This window comes from Equus caballus, chromosome 1, assembly GCF_041296265.1.
Source record: "Equus caballus isolate H_3958 breed thoroughbred chromosome 1, TB-T2T, whole genome shotgun sequence".
NCBI classification, from domain to species: domain Eukaryota; kingdom Metazoa; phylum Chordata; class Mammalia; order Perissodactyla; family Equidae; genus Equus; species Equus caballus.
Genome location: NC_091684.1, coordinates 50,630,187 through 50,652,817, shown reverse-complemented (window position 1 = coordinate 50,652,817; position 22,631 = coordinate 50,630,187). Strand labels below are relative to the sequence as shown.

The window sequence follows — 22,631 nt, the reverse complement described above, 5'->3', positions numbered from 1 at the left end:
CCCCTTTTAGTTTAATTACTTTATGTCTCTACTCACAGATATTGCCAGCTGGGAGGGGCTTTCTTTACTGTAACAGAGAAAGCAGGCTTCCTTTGAATCAGCATTAAGAGTGACACCTTTAAAGAAATATGAAAGCCATGAATTCTTATTTAAAATGACAAGTTGAACTAACCACTCTTTTAGATATTGAATGTTTTTATTAGTTTTGAGATGTGCTGTTTCCTTTTGGTTAAAAATTGTATGTCCCCAGCATTCTCGGGATAGAAATTATGCTACTTGGATTCAGAACTATAGCTAATGTTTGCCCAAGTTAGAAAGAGACTCACTGTCTGGATGTATTTTCTGCTGTATGACCCACTGGAAAGAACCAGCACAGCTTGGGGAATCAGACAGCTTAGGTTCAAATCCCAGCTCAGGCATTTTCTGGCCATGTGACCTGTAGTCCCTTCCAGTGCTGCTTGGCTCACCTGTAAATTGGAGTTAGTAGCATCTATTTCATGGGTTCTTGTGGAGACTGAATGAGCTGATGTGTGTCTCACAGGGTTTGCACAAAGTAAGAGCCTAATAATTGGAAGGTTTTTTTCATTTTTACTACTTCTGTTCTCATGTAAAATGAAGAATTTCTTGGTCTAAATCAGTAAGTATCAGGGATTTTTTTTTTTAGCAGAACTTTTCTTTTATTCTGACATATTCTTACAGGATAAAAAGGTATTTACTATTTCAATCTTTCATTTTTTTATGATTGACACCTGATCCAGCATCTGTTGCCAATCTTCTTTTCTTCTTCCTCTTCTTCTCCCCGAAGTCCCCCAGTACATAGTTGTATATTCTAGTTGTAGGTCCCTCTGGTTGTGCTATGTGGGATGCTGCCTCAGCATGGCTTGATGAGTGGTGCCATGTCCACACCCAGGATCCGAACCAGTGAAACCCTGGGCCACTACAGCAGAACGTGTGAACTTAACCACTCAACCATTGGGCCGGCCCCTATTTCAATCTTGAATGGCCCAAAATTTCTCATTGTTTATGGAATTATGGAAACCCTGAAATGTATATTGAAAAACATATATATTTTAAAGGCATATATTGAACTCCAATTAGGATGGCCACTATCGGAAAAAGAGAAAAGAGCAAGTGTAGGTGAGGATTTGGAGAATCTGGAACCCTTGTGCCCTCTTTGTGGGATGTAAAATGGTATAGCCACTGAGGAAAAAAGTGCAGTGCTTACAACTCTAAAGGTTAAATATAGAGTTACCATATGATCCAGCAGTTCCACTTCTGGGTGTATACACAAAAGAATTGAAAGCAGGGTCTGGAAGAGATATTTGTATGGCAGCATTATGTATAAAAGCCAAAAGGTGGAAGCAACCTAGGTGTCTATTCACAGATGGATGAATAAACAAATTGTTGCATATACATACAATGGATATTCAGGCTTAAAAAGGTAGGAGATTCTGACGTATGCTACAACATGTAGGAACCTTGAGGACGTTATGCTAAGTGAAATAAGCCAGTTACAAAAAATAAATGCGAGGCCGGCCCCGTGGCCGAGTGGTTGGGTTTGTATACTCCACTTGGGCGGCCCAGGGTTTCGTCAGTTCGGATCCTGGACTAGGACATGGCACCGCTCATCAAGCCATGCTGAGGCGGTGTCCTGCATAGCACAACCAGAGGGATCCATAACTGGAATATATCACTATGTACTGGGGGGCTTTGGGGAAAAGAAGAAGAAGGAAATAAATAAATAAATACTGTGCAATTCCATTTATGTGAGGTACCTAGAGTAGTCAAAGTCAAGGACAGAAAGTAGAATGGAGGTTGCTGTGGCCTGGGGAAGAGGGGAATGGGGAGTTGTTTAACGAGTATAGTTTCAGTGTTGCAAGATGAAAAGAATTCTGGAGCTTGGTTACACAACAATATGAATATACTTAACACTACCGAGCTATACGCTTAAAAATGGTTAAGACAGAAAGTTTATGTTGTACGTATTTTACCACAATTAAAATTTTTAATTTAAACCATACATTGAAAACCACTGGACAAGATATCTCCAAAAACCCAGGGAGCTAGAACATCCAATGATTCAAAGGTAGAAGAGGAGTTTGCAATCGAGGGGAGAGGTCCAAGACCAGCTTCAGTCCCAGTTTTCCTTCCCCTCTAGCTACAGCTGGGATTGTCTGTACAGCTGAGGGCGTGTGTGGGGAGAAGGAGGTGTGGGATATTTACTCTAAAGATGGTCTGTGCGCCCCCACTGTGCTCCCTGTGCGAAAGCAGAGGGAGACCCGCAGCGCTTTATCTACATGGTTGGTGAGCCATCCTCTGTTAATCCAAGTGACGCCTCGACGGTGTTAATGATAAGCAGCCTCACGTTATTCTTAGCAGAAAACAAATAAATTACTTGCGGTTGTTAGAGCAGAACAGATCCAAACCCTCAGAGTCTGATTTCACAAGAAACATCAAATATCCAAGCGTTCGCTGCTACTTCTTGGGGAGCCCAGCACTGTCGGGTGTCTCGTCCATGGGATTTGGTTGGTCTCTGTGGAAAGGGAGTGAGCTCAAGGAAGTGTCAGTGACGTCAGTATCAGTGTCAATCTCGCAAGACCTGTGCGGACTTAATCTCCTTATCTCCGTATCTCCTTATCCCCTTATCCAGAAAGCACAGTGAGAGAAAAAGTTGGTGTAGACTAAGCCAGCAGTTTATAAAACTGGAGAAAAGAAAGAGACTTTATCTATAAAGACCTATTTCATTTAATTAAAGCCTTATGAAGTAAGAGGAAAATGGACTTTTACAAACAATAATAGTCATCTTAATAATGATTGCTGTAGTATAAGGGAAGTTTCTGAGTTTATTTGATGCTTGTATTATTCATAATAGGCCATCTAAGGTTGAAGTTTTTTGTTTGTTTGTTTTAGAAAAGTCCTACTGGTGTGTCAGACTGTGAAGGCTGGGGTGTTTTCTCATGTCCCATTGTTTGAAATTTTCCTGGGTATGTTCTTGAAATTTCAAATCCTCATTATGGAAAGCATCATTTATTTGCATATATTTTATGTATTTCTTAAAGCATTAAAAAATTAAGCATTCTCATAAACAGAAATGAGGTATTGATTAATACTACAGTATGGATGAACCTTGAAAACATGATGCTAAGTGAAAGAAGCCAGACACAAAAGGCTACGTATTGCATGACTCCATTTATATGAAATGTCCAGAATAGGCAAATCCATAGAGCCAGAAAGTAGATGAGTGATTGCCAGGGGCTGAGGGGGACGGAAGAATGGGAATTGACTGCTTAACGGTATGGAGTTTCTTTGGGGGATGATGAAAATGTTCTAAATAGATACTCATGATGGTTGCACAACTTCGTGAATATACTAAAGAACACTGAATTGGACACTAATGGTCAATTTTATGGTGTGTGAATTATCTCTCAATAAACCTATTATAAAAATAATCTATCAAAGACTTGCAGTGGAAAACAATAAAAATGTACAGAAAAAGTGCTTTTATACTCTCAAGGAAATTAAAGGGAACTAGAATTCAGTTCTATATTTTTTTCCACATTGTATCAAAATCTATATGACACAAATATTATTTATCAAACATTTATCGAGTAACTGCTCTGTGCTTGGAGATTAGCAGATATGACCTTGTAGGGGGAAGAAAAATCTTTTCTCCTCTACTCTCATAGGTTTAGTTCCTGGGGTCCTGCAAATTAAACTGACAAAAGACAGATTAACAGGAGAAAGGCTTATATATGCATATGGAGGCCTTCATAGAAAAGAAGTGAAGACCCATGTTCACAGCTCCGCCTCAGCTGCCTGGGCTTTTGCTGATTCGGATCCTGAGTGCAGACCTAGCACTACTCATTAAGCCACGCTGAGGCAGTGTCCCACATAGCAAGAACTAGAAGGACCTACAACTAGAATATACAACTATGTACTACGGGGGTTGTGGAGAAGAAGAAGAAGAAAAAAAAAAGATTGGCAACAGATCTTAGCTCAGGTGCCAATCTTTAAAAAAAAAAAGTGAAGACCCAAAGAGGCAGTTAGACCCCAGGGGCTTATATACCATTTTAACAATGGGCAATAAATTTGTGGAGAAGTGACAAGGCAAAGGAGAGGGGGTTTGGGCTTCTAGGTGTGGTGATAGTAGGAAGGTAAATATGTGGGGGGACTAATGGGAGATAAGGGTTGTTTAAGCAAGGTTTATTGTGCAGATTCAAGTCTGGGCCTTTTCCATTGATCAGTGATTAAGAGACGTACTCCTCTTCCTGGCAAGGGAGTGGGAGACACTTTACAAAGGGAAAGTCATGCCCTGCTTTAGACAGGAAGGGGGAGGACAAAACAAGGGGAGACAGCTCAAAACAATCCTTATGCTGCAGCGGCATATTTGGGGGTGGTGTACTCTGATCTCCTTCAACCGCTTCTCTCAGAGGCTAAAAGACTTTTCAAAAGACAAATATCTACAGGATGAATGAGGATGCTGGTAAGCCTTGCTTACATGTCTTTCCTGTGCTTTCTCTGTGAACTATTTACTAGTCATTTTTCTGTTTCTGTTTACACTAGGGATAACGATAAAGTATAAGAGAAGAGAATGAGAAAACATACAAATCGTAAAATGGGTGTGTTTAAATGCAAATCATTAACACACTGAAATCTTCATCTTCAGACATCTTCCTGTGCCACTTTGACTCACTTTTTTTTAAAATCATAGTAGTAACTTAGAGGCAGAAATTATTACAAGTGTTAAGAATTAGCAGAAGATACCAGATTTCCTCTCAACATTCATTATTTTAGAATTTGTATTCAGTTGAGGCTATATCAAGGAACTAAGCTAAAATAGTCATAGCGTTTCATTATCTAGAAGATTTTGAGTGATATCATCTTTCTCTTAGTGATTACCTCCCCAGACATTTTTCAAGAAAAGGAGATGAGGAGGTGGAAGAGATCAGTAGTCAACTGCCCTTTATATATTTAAATGGAATAAAAAGTCTGCAATTTATCACAGTAAGGTAGAAAATGGCCCTGGTATCACTTTGGGGAGTTGCAGAAATGATCTTGCTTTGGTGATTATTTCATAAAGGAACTTGGCTGCTCCCTCAGCTAGGTTTTTCAGAAAGAGCTAAGAGGGAAGAAATAGGCAAGCAATTCCACCATTTCCCGGCAAAGGTCCTTACTTTTCAAAGTAAGGCACTCACATGTTTCTGTCATGTTCTCTCACACGTGTTATTTTATACACCGCAAGTATGTGGCACTGCACAAAATTGGAGTTCTCTTGGCCGATATGCATAAACAATTCATTATGGCATCAGTTCTTGGAGGAGAAATTAGCTTTATTCTGTGAGATCAATCTGCAGGGAAACAGGTCCTGTGCCCTCTGTCTCCCCAGTTCAGGATTTGGGGCAAAATTTAAGAGGTTGGGGAGAACAGGCTGGCATGTGGAAAGGCTGGCGAGACAGGTTTTGATTGGTGGGCTTCAAGCATTTATGGTAAGGTTTTGAACATTTATGACAGGGTTCTAAACTTTTATGATGGGGTTCTAAATTTTTATGATAGGGTTCAAAACATTTATGATGAGGTGGGCATGGAATTTTAACAAGTGAATCTTCCTGAATGAGGGACCCCCATCGCTTCTAATAAGAGTCCAGACTTTCAAGTTCCAGTTGTGTCCTCATCCTTTGGTTTCGTGGGAAGGAGGATCTTTGGTTCTGCAGCCGTTTCCAGGTCAAGATTTCTTCTGCGCATGCTCTGACTGTGTGACTTTGTACATTTTCTGAGAGGCAATTCTTAATCACTCTGTTGATGAGAGATGGGGTCTGTTGAACTGGTCCTGGAGGGTCCACGGTTACATATGTATCATATCTTATCAGCCACAGCTCCGCCTCCCTTCTCTTGCTCTCTGCTACTGCTCACCCCAGCCAGCGGCCTGACGCAGGTTCCACAGACTTGGCTGTGCTGAGTGAACTCTTTTCTAACACCTTTTGCGTCCATCCCAGGAGCTACCCACTTGAGCACCTTTTTAGAGTTCACTAATTACTTCAGATGTGCGTCTCTTCTACCCAAACTATTTCATAATGTCTTTGTGAGCTGGAGTCATTTCATACATTTTTAAATGTCCATATAAGTAATAAAAAGAATAGTGTTAGCTAACGCTTTTATAGTGTTTACTAAACTCCAAGCACCATTCTTAAGACTCTATGTTTATTGACTCATTTAATCCTCATGACAGTTCTATAATGTATAGAATGTTATTAGCCTAATTTTACAGATAAGAAATCCGTGATACAGAGAAGTTACATAAACTTGTCTGAGGATGTGCCGCTAATGTGGGGCAGACCTGGGATTTGAACCTAAGCCATCTGTCTCAGAATGGGAGCTCTTACCGCTGCACTCCCTGACCGCAGTGCTCTCTTCATCTCTTAGCACACAGTTTGCCGCTCCCAAACTGCTGCATTATGAAGAACTGGTTATGTTTATACTGCTTAGAAGTGCAGGGATAGATGGTCTAGTCTAGTGAAAGAAGCATGAACTTTAGGGTCTGACAAATTGTGGCCCCTTTGTAACCTTTGACAAGTGATTTTGGTTTTTGAGTTTTAGTTTCCTTATCTGTAATATGAAGAAAAAAATTACATAGTACCTCTTTCTAGGGTTCTTCTGTGGCTCAAATGAGGTAAGATATGGAATACCCATGAGTTTCATTCCTCCTTTGACGTGAATTATCTCCTGTCTCCTCTTGGCAGTCCTGTGATGGAGGCACCAGAGGTATTATGTCCATTGTGCAGGTGGAAATATAAGTTTGTAGAGGGTAAGGCACATTCCCAGGGTCATCTATCAGGAAAGTGGGTGTAGAAGAGTGAGAATTAGGGCCTGGGCTTCTCATTCCCTATGAAATGGGCTTTCTACTAGACATGCTTTCTTACTTACGCTAAGAAATGGAATTGAAATAAAGTTAGAACCAGGAGAGAATTCCCCACTTCCTAAACTCATTATTCAAAATCTCCTCTGCATTTCTAAGGCAGTTTTATGGTTTAGGAAGCACAGCAAAAATTAATCTTTATTTTTGAAGGATTTTACTAGAAAGAGTGATCATTGTATAATATAACACAATGTAATATAACATAATGCAATATATATCACTGTAAAAGAGTATAATGGAATATACTGAATTTGTAGAAATCCTGAGAGAGCCTCTCCTATTCTGGGTGATTTACTTCTTTCTTTCCTATAAGTGGAAGGCAAAACCTATTCTTCTGAATCAAGATTTTTACTCCCTCAATTCAGTGTTTGGTACCTTCAAGAAATGCAGCTTATAGATGAAAAGTCTTACTGGAAAATCAAGATAGAAGGAGATTAGCGTAGAAGAACATGAATAAACTGAAAAATTAAAAAGGGCCAGAAGTCACAATTCAATGAGAACACAAATCCACACATTAGGGGTTACAGCACGATCCATCTTGTTTTGTGAAATACTTGATTAGGTTATTGGCCCAGGAATTTGAGAAAATTAAACCTGCTGAGTACTATAATTTTGCTCAGTCAAAATTCTGAATATCTATGCAAATCCTGTTAGTGTTTCATATAAATATTTTTACAGCCAATTTCCTTCATTGTTCTTTTTAAATGTATGTGAGTATATGTATGATTGCTATTTGGTCTTTATCCACTATCTCCTAAAAAGGATTGAGCAGAAGTAAATGCTAGAGAAAGGAAGGCATGGGTTAATCAGATTTACACATCAGGTTTTTTAGAGTGAATAATGGTCACATCGAATAGTTTAAGAAAAAGTTAAATAAGATGCCATTGTGCTAGAGATGAAAATAATGATTTTTAAGTAAGCCCAAAGAGCTTAGTGAAATGGAAGGGGGCAATGCCCAGAAATTGGAAAACCTTGAGTCTTGGCCAAGCCTCAAGCTCTGTGACTCCAGGCAAATCACTAACCTCCCTGGTCTCTTCCTTGTCCATAAAATAGGTGATTAGACTGAATGAGCTCAGAGGTCCTCCTCAGTTAAAAAACAACAGCTTCTGAACTGCTAATGTGTTCCATTACATCGAATGTTACATCTTTGGTACCAGAAACGGTATTCTATTAATAAGCTAATTTATACAAAATTAGAGTGGTATTTACTTTTGTTTGCACTAAATGTAGGTCAGCTTCAAAACTCTAGGTTGAATTGTTTTATCCAAGTTTCAACTTAGGTTTCTTCTTAGAAAGAACATAGAGATCTTTAACTCTAGCCATACTTCATTTTCTACATTAATGGGAAAAAATTAGTAATATATGTTTACTTTCAGAATATCTCCAGACTTAAAGGTTTCCTTCAAAGTTCAAATATCAGGAAAGTTAATGAGTAGGTGAAGCCCCTCCATGGCTGTCAGAGTAAAGAATGCAAATGGGGGGAGCCGAGACAGAGATGGTGGTGATGGGCTGTAAATTAGATGATGATAAAAAAGAAATACAGCCATTTTTCACTGTACATTGTACAAACGTATACAGTAGAAGTTTTTTAGAAAAGGATGAAGATAGATAAAGAGAACTGATGAGGGGTTCCAGCGGGGAAGGGAGTGAGGGGAGGGCGAAAGGGGTAAAGGGGCACATGTGTACGGTGACAGATAAAGCTAGGCTATTGGTGGTGAGTGCAATGCAGTCTATACAGAAACTGATATATAATAATGTACACCTGAAATTACACAATGTTATAAACCAATAAAATAGTTTTTTTAAAAAGCATGAAGAAGCAAAAAGTCATCTTTAATCTCCACCAAGAGATAAATTGTTAACATTTGGGTCAGTATCTCTACAGCCTTTTTAGAATGTATGTATACATACACTTACATATAAAAATAAGAGCATATTTTATATTTAATAATATATCATATTTCTTATGTGACTAATATATCACGGTCTACCTTCAAATGTAACATCACTTTCCGTATAGTGCAAGACCCTGATAATGGGATGGTTCCAGTTCTTCTCTCCCATCTGTGTGTGGTTGGCACCTTGCATTTTACTTTTGCATATATTGTAAACCCCACAATTCATTGTGACTGTTTTTGCTTTGGATAATCATTATCTCTTATATGTACCTTCATTTTTGCCATTTCTCTATTTCTTTGTGTAAGTCTGTTTCTGTCTGGTATCATATTCCTACTACTGCCTGAAGAATTCCTTTAATATTTTTTGCATTCCAGGTCTGCTGGTAATGAATTCTCTCAGCTTCTGTTTATCTTTAAAAGTCTTTATTTCTCCTTTATTTTTTAAAGATATTTTCACTGGGTATAGAATTCTCATTTGACAAGTGTTTATTTTCGGTGTTTAAAGTTGCCACTTTGTTTTCTGCCTTGCATCATTTCTGAAGCCATAATCATTGTCTTCGTTCCTCCGCCCTTCAAGATTTTCCCTTTATCTTTCATTTTTAGCATTTGGACTGATATTTCTAATTGTGGAGTTTGCTTGTTTATCATTTATCTTTCTCGGTATCCTCCAAGCTTCTTAGACATGTGACAATATATTTCATTATTTTGAGATGATTCTTGACCATGATCTCCTCATATATTTCTTCTGCCCCATTTTCTCTCTTCTTATGCAGCTCCATCCAGCTGTTTTATATTTTCCCACAACTCTTGGATGCTCTCTTCTTTCTTTTCCACTCTTTTTCTCTTGTGTTTAGGTTTGGATCATTTATATTGATGTATCTTTTTTTTTTTTTTTTGAGGAAGATTAGCCGTGAGCTCACTACTACCAATCCTCCTCTTTTTGCTGAGGAAGACTGGCCCTGAGCTAACATCCATGCCCATCTTCTTTATACTTCTTTAGCACTTAAAAAGTGTTGTAAAGGGCTCACACTTATGTAATTTCATTTTATTTTCGCAAGACTCTATGGAATAAGATAAGTATCATAAACTCCATTTGACAGATAAATAAACTAAGGAACTGAACTGAGCAGCAATTTGTGTATTAAGAGACAGCTAATCAGAGGCAGAATCAGGATCAGAACTCAGTTTTCTAGACCCTTGCGTGGCGCTATTTTCAGTCAGGGATCATAATGCCTCGGTCTAAAGACTATTGCTTCTCTGTCAAATGGATCTTCGGAATGAAATACATACTATTGCATTCCTGAGCAGGTAGTGACTGCTTCTGTCAACTAGGAACGAATCAAAATCAAAGTGGTACCTTTGGGTCACTCAATGGGACATTTATATTTTGACTCCCCAGCTAACCAATAAAAATGCTTTATGCCCTATTAAGCACAAGTCCTGGCATGGCATTTCCATTGCATAAGCGAGCAACAAAATTATGGAATCTCAACATATCAAAAAAGCCCAATGATGTTAGAGACAAAAAGCCTTGTTTAAGAAAACCCTCATTTGCTGCTTGTGAAATATAAATTTATTGTGCTTTCTGGGATGCAGTTTGGCAGTATATATGAAGAGCCTTCAAATCTACAACCACAGATATAAGGCAGAGATTGTCGGCCATGGTAGAAAGGGCAGGAGTGCTAAGAAAGACCCAGCCCTGAGGCCTAGGCACACTCTCTAAGAACGAAGCTGAGCGAGAATGAAAGACCCCTCAGGCCCAGTGCCAGCCCAGCATAAAGTAACAAGCAACAATAGTCAATGCTGCGGTCAGGCAGGAGGTGGGCAAGGGACACCCTCTGTGCTACAAGTGTGTAGTGTGCAGGCAGAGCCGAGGATGGAGCACTAACACCAAGTGAAAGTCTCTGAAACCCCAGCCTCCATCCTAAGCATAAGGCAACGCAGCCCTCCTCTAGAGGAATATGAAGCCTGTGGTGCACTCAACCAAAACGTAAACTCAGCTCAACTCTGGACTAAACTGCCTTAATCTTCCACATTTGCAGCCTGACAGAAGAAGAGGTATGCCCACTTCCAGACAAAGATACTATCTACCTCAGTCTCTCTTGTTCTACACACAGTGTTCAGCATTCTGTCTAGTGGAACAGGTGAAACACACATCAAAAGTTAGAGAATTTCAGCGGAGATGGAATTTCAATCAAATGGAAATACTTGATAAGAAAAACCACAGTATCAGAAATGAAGAATTCCTTTAATGGGCTCATCAGCAGACTTCACACAGCTGAGGAAACAGCCAGTGAACTTAAAGAGATGTCAATAGGGGCCGGCTGGGTAGTGCAGTGGTTAAGTTCGCACGTTCCGCTTCTTAGTGGCCCAGGGTTCGCCGGTTCAGATCCCGGGTGTGGACATGGCACTGCTTGGCAAAAGCCATGCTGTGGTAAGCATCCCTCGGTCTTTAGACCGAGGCATTATGATCCCTGACTGAAAATAGCGCCACCCGAGGGTCTAGAAAACTGAGTTCTGATCCTGATTCTGCCTCTGATTAGCTGTCTCTTAATACACAAATTGCTGGTCAGTTCAGTTCCTTAGTTTATTTATCTGTCAAATGGAGTTTATGATACTTATTCCATAGAGTCTTGCGAAAATAAAATGAAATTACATAAGTGTGAGCCCTTTACAACACTTTTTAAGTGCTATAGAAGTATAAAGTATTTCTCTAGGAAGATTCAGAGAGGTGTAGGAAAGCGTGGGAGTTAGAATTTCAAGGCACCCTTTTGACATCTACACATCACTGTATGAGAGAGTACATGAATATGGAAGAGAGCAAAATTAGAAATAGAGTTCTTCCTCTCACTAAAATTAGTCTACTTGTAATAAAGGTTAATTAAGTCCTTCCCAACCAGGCAAGGGCACATTTTTAAAGGGAAATCGCATATAAGCCCTGACTCGCGCTGGGAAGTGACGAGGCCTTTGTGTCATATCCCACTCTGCGCTCGGTAAGCTCTCCTGTTAGACTGAGTTTCCTATACACCTAACCTGACATTCCACCTGCTGTCTTCAACCTCGAATTCATCCACTGTGCTGCTTGGGTCATTAGAGTGACATGCATTTGCACTCAGACAACAGGGACAAGCAAGACAATTAAAAAGTCATCAAAAAGTTTATTTCCTTCTGCCACCTTCCATTCACACAAAAATATAGTCCACACCAAACAGGACCAAAGCATACACAATGCACAGCATATTGTTTTACTTCTTCTTTTGTAACTTGTTACACGCAGTTGAAACCTTCAGCCGTAGCTAGTAGGTCTAAAGCAGGGGTCAGCAAACTACTGCCCACAGGCCAAATCTGGCCCACCATCTGTTTTGATAAATAAAACTTTATTGGAACACAACCATCCTCAATTCTTTATGTATTATGTATGGCTGCTTTAGTGCTATGGGGCAGAGTCGAGAAGTTGCAATAGAGACTGTATGACCTACAAAACCAAAAATGTTTACTATCTGGCCCTTTGCATAAAAAGTTTGCCTAGGTCTAGAGCAATGATATTAGTCCTGTCCACTCCCCACCAGCATTACTGAAACAAAATTTTTTACTCAGGTCTCTTTCTTCTTCCTTCATTTAATGAATTAATCACTGATTTATACTTTAGCATCTAGGAATACTGAGATATAAAGAGTTCTTCAGATGGAGAATGTATAATGGCTAAAAGCATTTAACTAGAAAGGTTTATAGAAAATACAGGGTAAAAAGAACAAGCTAAATAACATTCCGTGAGGATGTAATCAGCCAAGACCAGAATGTAGGAAATTCTACATAATAAATTACCCAATTTTTTCCGTGACTATATGGACATGGGGAAAAGACAATGGAGTGGGGTACTATGGTGATTAAAAGAGACTTAAAGGACATCTCAACCTAGTGCAAGATGTGTCTTCTAATTTGAACAACCCAACTGCGATATATTTGGAGATGATGGGAGAATTTGAACACTGACAGGGTCTTGTGTAATGAAGGAATTATTTTTACTTAGTTGTGGTAACGGTATTGTGATTATTTGTTTAAAACATCCTTATCTGTTAGAGATTATTAAATTGCAGTATTTATGGGTGAAATAATGTGATACCTAGCATTTTCTTTTTCCTCTTCTTTAACTCCTTCACCAAGAAAAAAATAGTAGGGAGTACAGAAGAAAAAATACTGGCAAAGGTTGATAATCATTGGACCAGGGTGATGAGTACATGAAGCTCATTATGCTTTTCTCTCAAATTTTGTCTTTGTTTGAAAATTCTCATTATAAAATGTTTTTTAAAAACATGAGTTTTAAGAGTCAGGTTTTAATTTGAATCCTGGCTTTGCCAGCTGTTTCTACATGCGTAAAGTAGGCATTGTAATTCCGATTGTATATGACGTTGTAAGGATTATGAGAATTAAATGAGATAGTAAAGAGTGTAGCACAATGCCTAACACAGAAAATTGTCAATACCTGGTAGCCGTTATATTACATCTGCCACCAATGACAAAATATAACCCCTTATGAGTCTAGTTTGTTTATCCTATAATTGATTTTTGTGAACAACAACCCTTAAACCCATGTTGCTGCTACACAGGAATAAGGAACCAAAATAGAGAGTTTTTCACTATATACGTGTATTTCCCTGGCCGTCTAGAAGCAATCACAGCACCTGTAAAGATGCATGGAGGAAGAATTGGGCTAACGAGGGAATGGCGATTGGAATTTCAGATTGTGCTAACATTATGGCTGTTCCTTGACAGCAGCCTAAAAAAACCAGTCAGTTTTCTGTGAGATTGCTACCAAATACCTGTGAACACATTTTAGCCCAGCGTACATGGGAAGTCCTGTGACTGTGCATAGTACTGACAGATTTCCCGGTTTAAGTCACTACTGTCTCTCTTTGACGTCTTGTGCTCAAATGAACCCAAGGAATGCTCTGAGTAACAAGATGCTGCTTTAACTCAGTCTGGGCTGACTTAATCAGCTACTTCTTAATCCACCACTCATTAGCCAATGTGTATCACATGAATTTGTAGGAAAACACATTGACTTAAAGGTGCAGGATTTTAGAGCAAAAAAATCATCTCATCCATCAATCACCTCAAGCAAATGAAATAAACAAACTTGGACTCCACCCCACAAAGTGTCTCCCTTAAAATTCATCCCTTTTTTGGATCTCGTTCTGTAGAAAATTATGGTCGGAGAGAAATGTTAGTAAGCATACTGTTCACAATAGATGTTTGAAAAAAAAAAAGAAGAGAAAGAATGAGAACAAGTTGGGAGAGGTTTAGGAAGCAATGTTTTGGTTGAACTGAGGATACCAAAACTGTACTTTTTTTTTTGTTCTTCCACAGAATGACATCACTCCTTTACATGTTGCGTCAAAAAGAGGAAATGCCAATATGGTAAAGCTATTGCTTGATCGAGGAGCTAAAATCGATGCCAAAACAAGGGTAAGAGTGCAATTTATGTGCATGCGTATGCTTATTTTCAGGCAGTAGGAATACGTCTTCTAATACCTTCACACTGGTTTAACATTGGCCTTATTTTTATTTCATTTGCGTAGTCTCTTAGAAAATGACTGCTAAGTTTGTACTTCTTAAACTGGGATGATGATCCATATTTATAAATCTTTAATGTATGTTTAAATAGTGCATGGCTTTAATTATAGAAACTAAAGCTTACGGTGTAGAGTTTTTATTGAGTTAAATTTTTAAGAATTTAATCACTACTTGACACTCCAGGCTGAGCTATTTGGTTAGTTTGATACTAAAACTGACAGTTGTTCTATTTAAAAACAATCTGTCTACATTCGCACGCTGCTGGTGGAAATGTAAAATGGAGCAGCTGCTGTGGAAAACAGAATAGAAGTTCCTCAAGAAACTAAAAATAAAACTACCATATGACCTACCAATTCCACTTCTGGGTATATACCCAAAAGGCTTGAAAGCAGTATCTCAAAGTGATATTTGCACACCCATGTTCATTGCAGCATTAGTCACAATAGCCAAGAGGTGGAAGCAGCCCAAATATCCATCAACACATGAATGGATAAAGAAAACATGGTATATATGTGCAATGGAATATTATTCAGCCTTAAAAAAGAAGGAAATCCTGTCATCTTCTACACCATGAATGAATCTTGAGGATATTACGCTGAGTGAAAGAAGCCAGTCACAAAAGTACAAACACTATATGATTCCACTTATATGAGTTATCTAGAGTAGTCAAAATTATAGAAACAGAAGTCGAATGGTGGCTGCTTAGGGCTTGGGAGATAGGGAAATGGGAAGTTGTAGTTCAATAAATATACAGTTTCAATTTTGCAAGATGAAAAAGTTCTAGAGATGTCACACAGCAATGTGAATATAGTTAATAGTACTGAACAGTATACTTAAAAATGGATAAAAGAGTAAATGTTATAGTATGTGTTTTTTACCACAATTAGAAAATTATTTTAAAAACACAGATCTGTCTAGCTAGGTGTTTGGCATGTTGCTTATTTTGTGTGACGCATTGTGAGTAGGGGAAAGAACTGAGACTTAGAATCAAGTTTGAATCCCAGATGCTGAGCTTAGCTAGTTGACTTGGGTAGGCCGTTAATCCTTCTGCATGTAATTTCTGTATCTGAACATAAAACGTATGGCCACCTTGAAGGGTTGTTGGAATTATCAAGCTAACGTTTGTAAACTGTGTTGGCATAACACAGGCCAGAAGTAAACCCCAGCCATTACTAGTATAACTCAGAGCTTCAATTGGCATTAAACTTCTAACCAAGGGATTTTCTTCTTCAACATCTCGTGTGTTTGTTGTGAAGTGTAAGCAAGAGGGAGGTTAATAAAAAGGTGGTCTCACCATAAACATCCACCCATCTAAGCATTTTGGATCGGTTTCCCTGTCTTGTAATTGTACCTCCCGCAATCCTGTGTTTCCTCCTTCCAAGAATCTTGATCTCCGTCTTTCTAAAACTGGCCTAGTAACCTGAACTTGATTCCTGTAGCTCTTTGATTTACTACTTCATTTATTATTCCCTGCATTTATGCACTCAACCAACAAATGATTATTGAGTGCCTACCGCAGGCCAGATGCATCTGGGTGACAGAGCAAGACTACAAGACACTTGCCCTGCCCTCATGAAGCTGATGGGTAGTTTGTCCCCTGTACTCTGACCCAAAGACAACTCAGCCCCAGGTATTTGGCAGGAGACCCAGACTTCTTTTTCCTGATAACTATTGAACCTGAAAACCTTGTATATACCTTAAAACAAACAAGCTTTCTAGAGAGGAGTGAAAGAAGATGAAGGTTGACCCCTGAAGGACTGTCTGACTGAGAAAGTAAATTGAATAGTGGTATCATTGAGTTAACTTTGCATTATTTAATAAGAAACCATTACCAGTATGCTTGAACTGTTGCCTTAAATGGGAGGGTCTTCTGCTAAGAATAGGCTATTTAAAGAGATTGTAAGGAGTAAAAGATAGAGAATCGTTTAAGCCATTTGGCTACCATGTAGAGCTAAATGATTATCTGTGAATAAGGAAAATTTTTATGAAGAGAAATGAGGGATACTGGAGCCAAGCAGAAAAGAGAAGCTGGAAGAGATATGCCTGGATACCCAGCTGGGGATTTTACTGGGTGTGTGGATTAGAAATTACCTTATTTCTCCCTCTCTTGATACAATCATCAATCAACAGATCAGCAAAATTAAATCTTAGTCATTTTGTATCATTTGTCAAACACTTGCTTTATTTGGTACAATGGGAGGTGGAGCTGGTACATAGGAACTTCAGGCCCCATCTTTATGTCACAGGGGAGAGCCAGGATAAAAACATAGAAACCCTCTGGATAAAAGTATCAGAGATGTAGAATAATGCACATAGGCATATTCAGTATGCACCTTGGTTTCTATGCCACTTTGCCGCCCTGTTCTGAAAGACTGTCTTACTTTAAACAAGATGTAGACTCCTTTTTAAGCATCCGTTCAGTTTAACTTGAATTTATTTTTCTCCCCTGTTGTGTGAATGACGTGTGAATGTGAACGGGACTTGAAACAACAGAGAACAGCAAAGGCTGTCATTCTTCTGTTGTTGTCCTGCAGGGAGTGGGGTGGGAGCGGGATGTCAATCAGGAACAGACTGAATTCCTGGCAGACTTTATGGAGGAAAGTGTAGTACATCCCCAAAATATGTAAACTATTTTGTGTTCTCCTCCTCAAAGCTTCCCTTCTCTCTTGCTGAAGTGACTGAGTAGTGACTGGGTGTGTGGGTGAAAGGGAGGGAGCCAGTGAAAATGTCACAAAGCCTGGGGACAAGCCTAACGAACGGAAAGCAAAATTTTTCATAAATACAAGTTTTAATGACCTAATCCGTAGCTCTTGAGAAAATAGGTAATGTCATCTACTCATCCTCCTCCCACCAGGGACTTAGTAATCTTGTAGCTACCTTGTCACACCCACAGTCTGACCGAGAGCACACCAATCACCCACGTTTAGAGACAAGAAAACAACTCTGTTCTTCATCTCAGGGGCCAGCACTCTGAGAGACCTCGTTCGCTTGCTCTGTTCCCTGCAAGGGTTGCTGACCTAATCAAGTATTCAGTTTAAAAGCAGACTCTTAAACCCTTTATTCAAGGAAGTAAACTTGAATTGTGGTCAGAGTAATTTAGGTAGGATCTGAGCAAGGTCTTACCAGCTGGAAACGCAGGATGAGAGTGAATTTTATTTTACCCTAGTGAATTTTATTTTGCCTGATCTCTAGTCTTAAGTGTGACTAGCAAGCTGTGAAATTGTGACCTTAGGAAAGTTCACCCTCCTCAGTCTTAATTTCCATTCCAGTAAGGATCAGAGGATAGGGTGTCGTTCCTGATGACTTCACAAGCTCTCCCAGCTGGTAGGGCACTGGATATTGTAACTATAAGAATCAAGAGTTACTGTAAAATTCAAGATGGTTATACATTTTGGGATGACATCACCAAGATAGAACAGTAGGAGACCCCAGCCTCTGTCTTCCACAAAGATCAACAATTAGACAGCTATTCACAAACAAAAACAGCTCTGAGAGCTGTTAAGAAAGCACTTAAGAAACTTCAGTGACACAGTGGAACAAAAAATCTGAGAATGACTGCACAAAAAGTGAAGGAAGAACGGCTTCATTTTGCCTGCATCCTCCCAACCCCTGGGCCAGCACTGCTCAGCGCCAAGACAGAGCTCCCCAACTAGAAAGAGTTCCCCTCACCTGGAAAGAGAGCGGGTGAGCGGCCAGCTTCCCCAGCCTTTCGGGGCACTGCATGAAGGACCTACTTCCTTTTCACTCTACCCAGAGACAGGGAAAGCTGAGATGAATAGAAATGGGAAGGAACAAGGAAGAAAGGCAGGGGCTACCAGTACCAGCCGTGCAGCAGGAATGACTGGTTCCCAGGGACTGCTCTGCAGAAGACCTCAGCAGCTTTCACCACTGAAGTAACCAATGGCCAGCACACCGCTGTGGACCTCCTGCAGATTTTACTGGTTTTTGTCCCACAGATACTCAATTCACAGACACTAGCCAACTGAATCCTTCCCTACTCCCTACCCACTCCCCACCCCACCACTGGAGCCCAGGATCTGCACCAGCAGCCAGCCCGCCAGGCCACCGCACAAGTGCAAAACACCAGCCTAGAGCCCCTGTGGCTGACCCCACCACTGTGCGTACAGTTAGGGCTAGCCCCTCTAGCTGTGCACTTAGACACCGCAGACCTGACCCTTATCACCAGCTTCTGCTATACACACACCTGTGGCAAGATCCTGTAGCCACGGAAGTACACGCCTACTGCCAAGGCCCTCAAAGCTGCTTGTGGGCCTGAATTCAGCTCTGTCTCCAGTCACAAGCCTCCACCACTCAACACACATGTGGCTAACCCCTAGCTGTGCACCTGCATGCCCTTGACCAGACCCACATGACCAGCCTCCACTGCCAAGCACACACCCATGGCAGGACCCTGCAGCACGGGAGGACACACCAATAGCCAGGGCCTTCACAGCTACTTATGGGCCCCAGTCTGTCCATCTCCTGTGACTGGCCTACATTGCTGGGCTCACTTGGCAGCTAGACCCTCCGGCTGTGTCCCTGCATGCCTCCAGCCTGACTTCCGACACCAGCCTCCACTGTGGTGCACCCATGGTGACACCCTGCGGCCATGGTAGTGTACACTGATAGCCAAGGCCCCCACAGCTGCCCGTGCACCCACAGCTTGCCCTGGCCCCCACCACTATATGAATGTCTGAAACCAGCCCCTGCCACTACACAGGCACCTGCAACTGGCCCCTGGAGCTGAGTGTGTGTGCACCACCACTGCCTGCCCAAGTCCCTCTCCTCTGGACCCAGAGGTGCCACTGAGGACTCCAGCAGCCCTTGCAGCCACTGTGGACCCCCACAGTGCTCGCCAAGGACCATACAGTTGTCAACGCCAGTGGCCTGGTAGGTAATATCAAACCCCCACCCGCAATCCACAACCACCACGTGCCCCTGCATTTGGCATCCTGCACACTACAGCATGCTCCAGTGTGCTCCCACCTGCAGGTGAAGGTGTTTTCCATATCAAAGTCAACCTACAAAGTCTGGAAGAAGTGGCTGCTGCTTTAAATGCACAGATGTCTATGCAAGACTACAGGGATCATGAAGAATCAGGGAAACATGACGCTACCAAAGAAACACAGGAAACTTCTAATAACTGACCCCAAAGAAATGGAAGTAAAGGAATTGCCCAACAAAAGATTAGAAATAATTGTCCTAAAGATGCTCAGAGAGCTAAAAGAAAGCATAGAGAAACAATTTAGCAAAACTGGGGGAAAAATACAAGAACAAAATGAGAAATTCAACAAGGAGAACCAAGCAAATTTTGGAACTGAAGAATACAATAACTGAACTGAAGAATTCGGTAGAGAACTTCAACAGCAGACTGGACCAAGCAGAAGAAAGAGCATTTGAAATTATCCAGTCAGAGGAGCAAAAGAAAAAAGAGTGAAAGGGAATGAAGAAAACCTAGAGGACTCTGGGATACTGTTAAGTGAAAATAATCTACCCATCTTGGGAGTCCCAGAAGAAGAGAGACTCACTGATGATCTAATCAATCAATTGGATTGATGGCCCCACCCCCAAATCTGAAGAGCTGTAGGGGTTAGCAGGGGGAGGAGATTGGACAAAGAAGCAGATGCCCTTGGGAACAGGAATTGGAGTTTTTAAGAAAAATTATCAAAGAAAAAGCACCCAGTGGTTTGATGCAACAAAAAACAAAGGTCACTAGAGCTTTATTGATTAATTGATAAAAGTTTAATACAACATTTAAACTGCATTTCCAAAAGATGTTTTGGGATGTTTTGATAGAGGCCAGCAATCTCACTTCTGGGTATATATCCAAAGAAAATTAAACCATTATGTCGAAGAGTTATCTTCATACCCATGTTCATTGCGGCAGTATTCAGAATAGCCAAGACATAGAAGCAACCTAAGTGTCCATCAGTGAATGAATGGATAAAGAAAATGTGACGTATGTATAGATATATGTATCTGTATATATATACATATATTATTCAGCCATAAAAATAAAATGAAATCCTGCCATTTGTGACAACATAGATGAAAATTGAGGGCATTATGCTAAGTGAAATAAGCCAGACGGAGAAAGACAAATACTGTATGATATCACTTATAGGTGGAATCTAAAAACATCAAATTCATAGAAACAGAGAGTAGAATGGTGCTGGCCAGGGGCTGAGAAGTGGGAGAAACTGGGAGATGTTGGTCACAGGGTACAGACTGTCAGTTATAAGATGAATAAGTTGAGGGATCTAGGGTACGTCATGGTGACTGTAGTTAACAGTACTGTAGGGGATACTCGAAAGTTTCTGTGAGAGTAGAGCTTTAACATTCTCACCATAACAACAACAAATAATTTATGTGAGATGAAGAATGTGTTAACTAATATTATAGTAAACATTTCACAGTATGTAGGCGTATCAGGTCATCACGTTGCACATCTTAAACTTCTACGATGTTATATGTCAATTATATCTCAATAAAACGGGAGGGAAAAAAGGATGATTATATGTTAATCTTCCTAAAGGAGTTTAGCTAGGATCTGATGAACCACAGAGCCTTGTGGTTCTGTTCCAATTTAGCTCATTTCAAGAAAGCTTTTCCTATTTTCCCAGCCCCATAATGCTGACTAATATCAACTGGCTTGTTACCTTATTCTTCTGCAGAATAGACAAGAGTGAGGATGTAGAGTGTCTCCATATAATGGCAAATGCGCTGAGATAGAAACACATATCAAGGCAGATTTTTCAATCTGGTCTATATTCAGCATCCTAATTTTAAAATGGTTTATGAAATTTGTTTATTTTTTCACTAAGATCTTAACGGCTTTATTTGTTTCCTTATAAACTAAAATGCTTTGCTAAGAATGGCTACTTACGGTAGCCTACTATTTCTTTCCATTTAACTCTTGCTCTCTGCAAAGCTAACATGTGTATTTGTATACTCATTGAAGGAAAATGCTTTGCAAGGATGGTCTCTTGTCATTTTCATTTTCCTTTACATCAGTTCAGATTCCCTTTGCAGCCAAATCAGAGGCTCAATATGGACCCTAAATCAGAACCATTTTAAGACTTTGTGGCATCTTCTGAATTCTCCATCTCTTTTCGTTGGCTCTCTGCATCCAATAATAAAGGCAGCTGTTCTTGCATTTTGTGCTTCAGAGAAGATGCAGTAGTTCCAAGTAGAGTCGAATCAGTAATAACAATACTCTGATTCCCGGAATGCTGCTCTCCCCATGCTTCTTCCCACTTCCAGCCTCCTAGAAAGGTGCCACTGCCCACATCCTCATATAATCCCATTGCTGCAACATTACATTCAAAGCTACACCTTGACACTCAGATGCATACATTCATCTTAGTATCTGTAGCACTTAGCATACTTCCTGGCACATACTGGATGTTTTAATAAGTGTTCGCTGAATATAGTGAAATAAGATACACTCCTTGATGTTACATTTCTCAAAAGGTCTTAATTTACCTGACTTTATATGGTTCTGTGGTAATGTAGTTTTTCTCCCTGAAGTTAATGGCATCGAACTCATTTATAAGAATGAAAAGAGATTTGTGCATAGATGGATAAAGGGTTTTCAGAGTACCTCAAATCTATCAGTTGTTAAATTCTTACTATTCTGGGAAGGTGTCAGGAGACACTTGGATGTCCTGTAATTTTAGCCTATCCTTTCCCAGAAATGGAACTGGTTATATTTCTCAGGTTAAATATGAAGGAAAAGGAAGTATTGGTATTGACTTTTGCTTCCTATGATATTTCCAGAAATGTGATTGCCTTGGTTAAAAATAGATCCTTGAAGAAAATATTAAATATTTCATAGTCATAAAATAGTCTCAAATCTATATAATGTTATAATAGAATGGTACCTCAGTTAAAAAAAATTGTCTCTATCAAAGAGAAAATTCTAATATAATATTCTTCCTTTGAGTTCTAATGGAGACATGTTGACAAGTCCATTTAAAATAGTTTAAAAGACTCTGAGTTTCTACATTAATCAAGACTGATTTGAAAATATTTCTTTATGTCATTCAAAGAGATATTCATTCTAGGGCCGGCCCCGTGGCCAGGTGGTTAAGATTGCGTGCTCTGCTTCAGCAGCCCAGGATTTCAGTGGTTCACATGCTGAGTGCAGACCTAGCACTGCTCATCAAGCCACGCTGAGGCGGCATCCCACATAGCAGAGCCAGAGGACCTACAACTAGAATATACAACTATGCACTGGGGGGCAT

General features: G+C 40.0%; 1 protein-coding gene across 50 annotated transcripts in view; it reads left to right on the top strand.

Annotated features, from left to right (window-relative positions):
- ANK3 (ankyrin 3) overlaps window positions 1-22,631 on the top strand; it is a 627,813-nt gene that overhangs the window by 435,033 nt on the left and 170,149 nt on the right. For all 50 annotated transcript variants that reach the window (XM_070225383.1, XM_070225455.1, XM_070225362.1 and 47 more), the window contains one exon: window positions 14,179-14,277. In XM_070225383.1, the coding sequence (XP_070081484.1) occupies window positions 14,179-14,277 (99 nt within the window). The remainder of the gene's footprint in view (window positions 1-14,178; window positions 14,278-22,631) is intronic.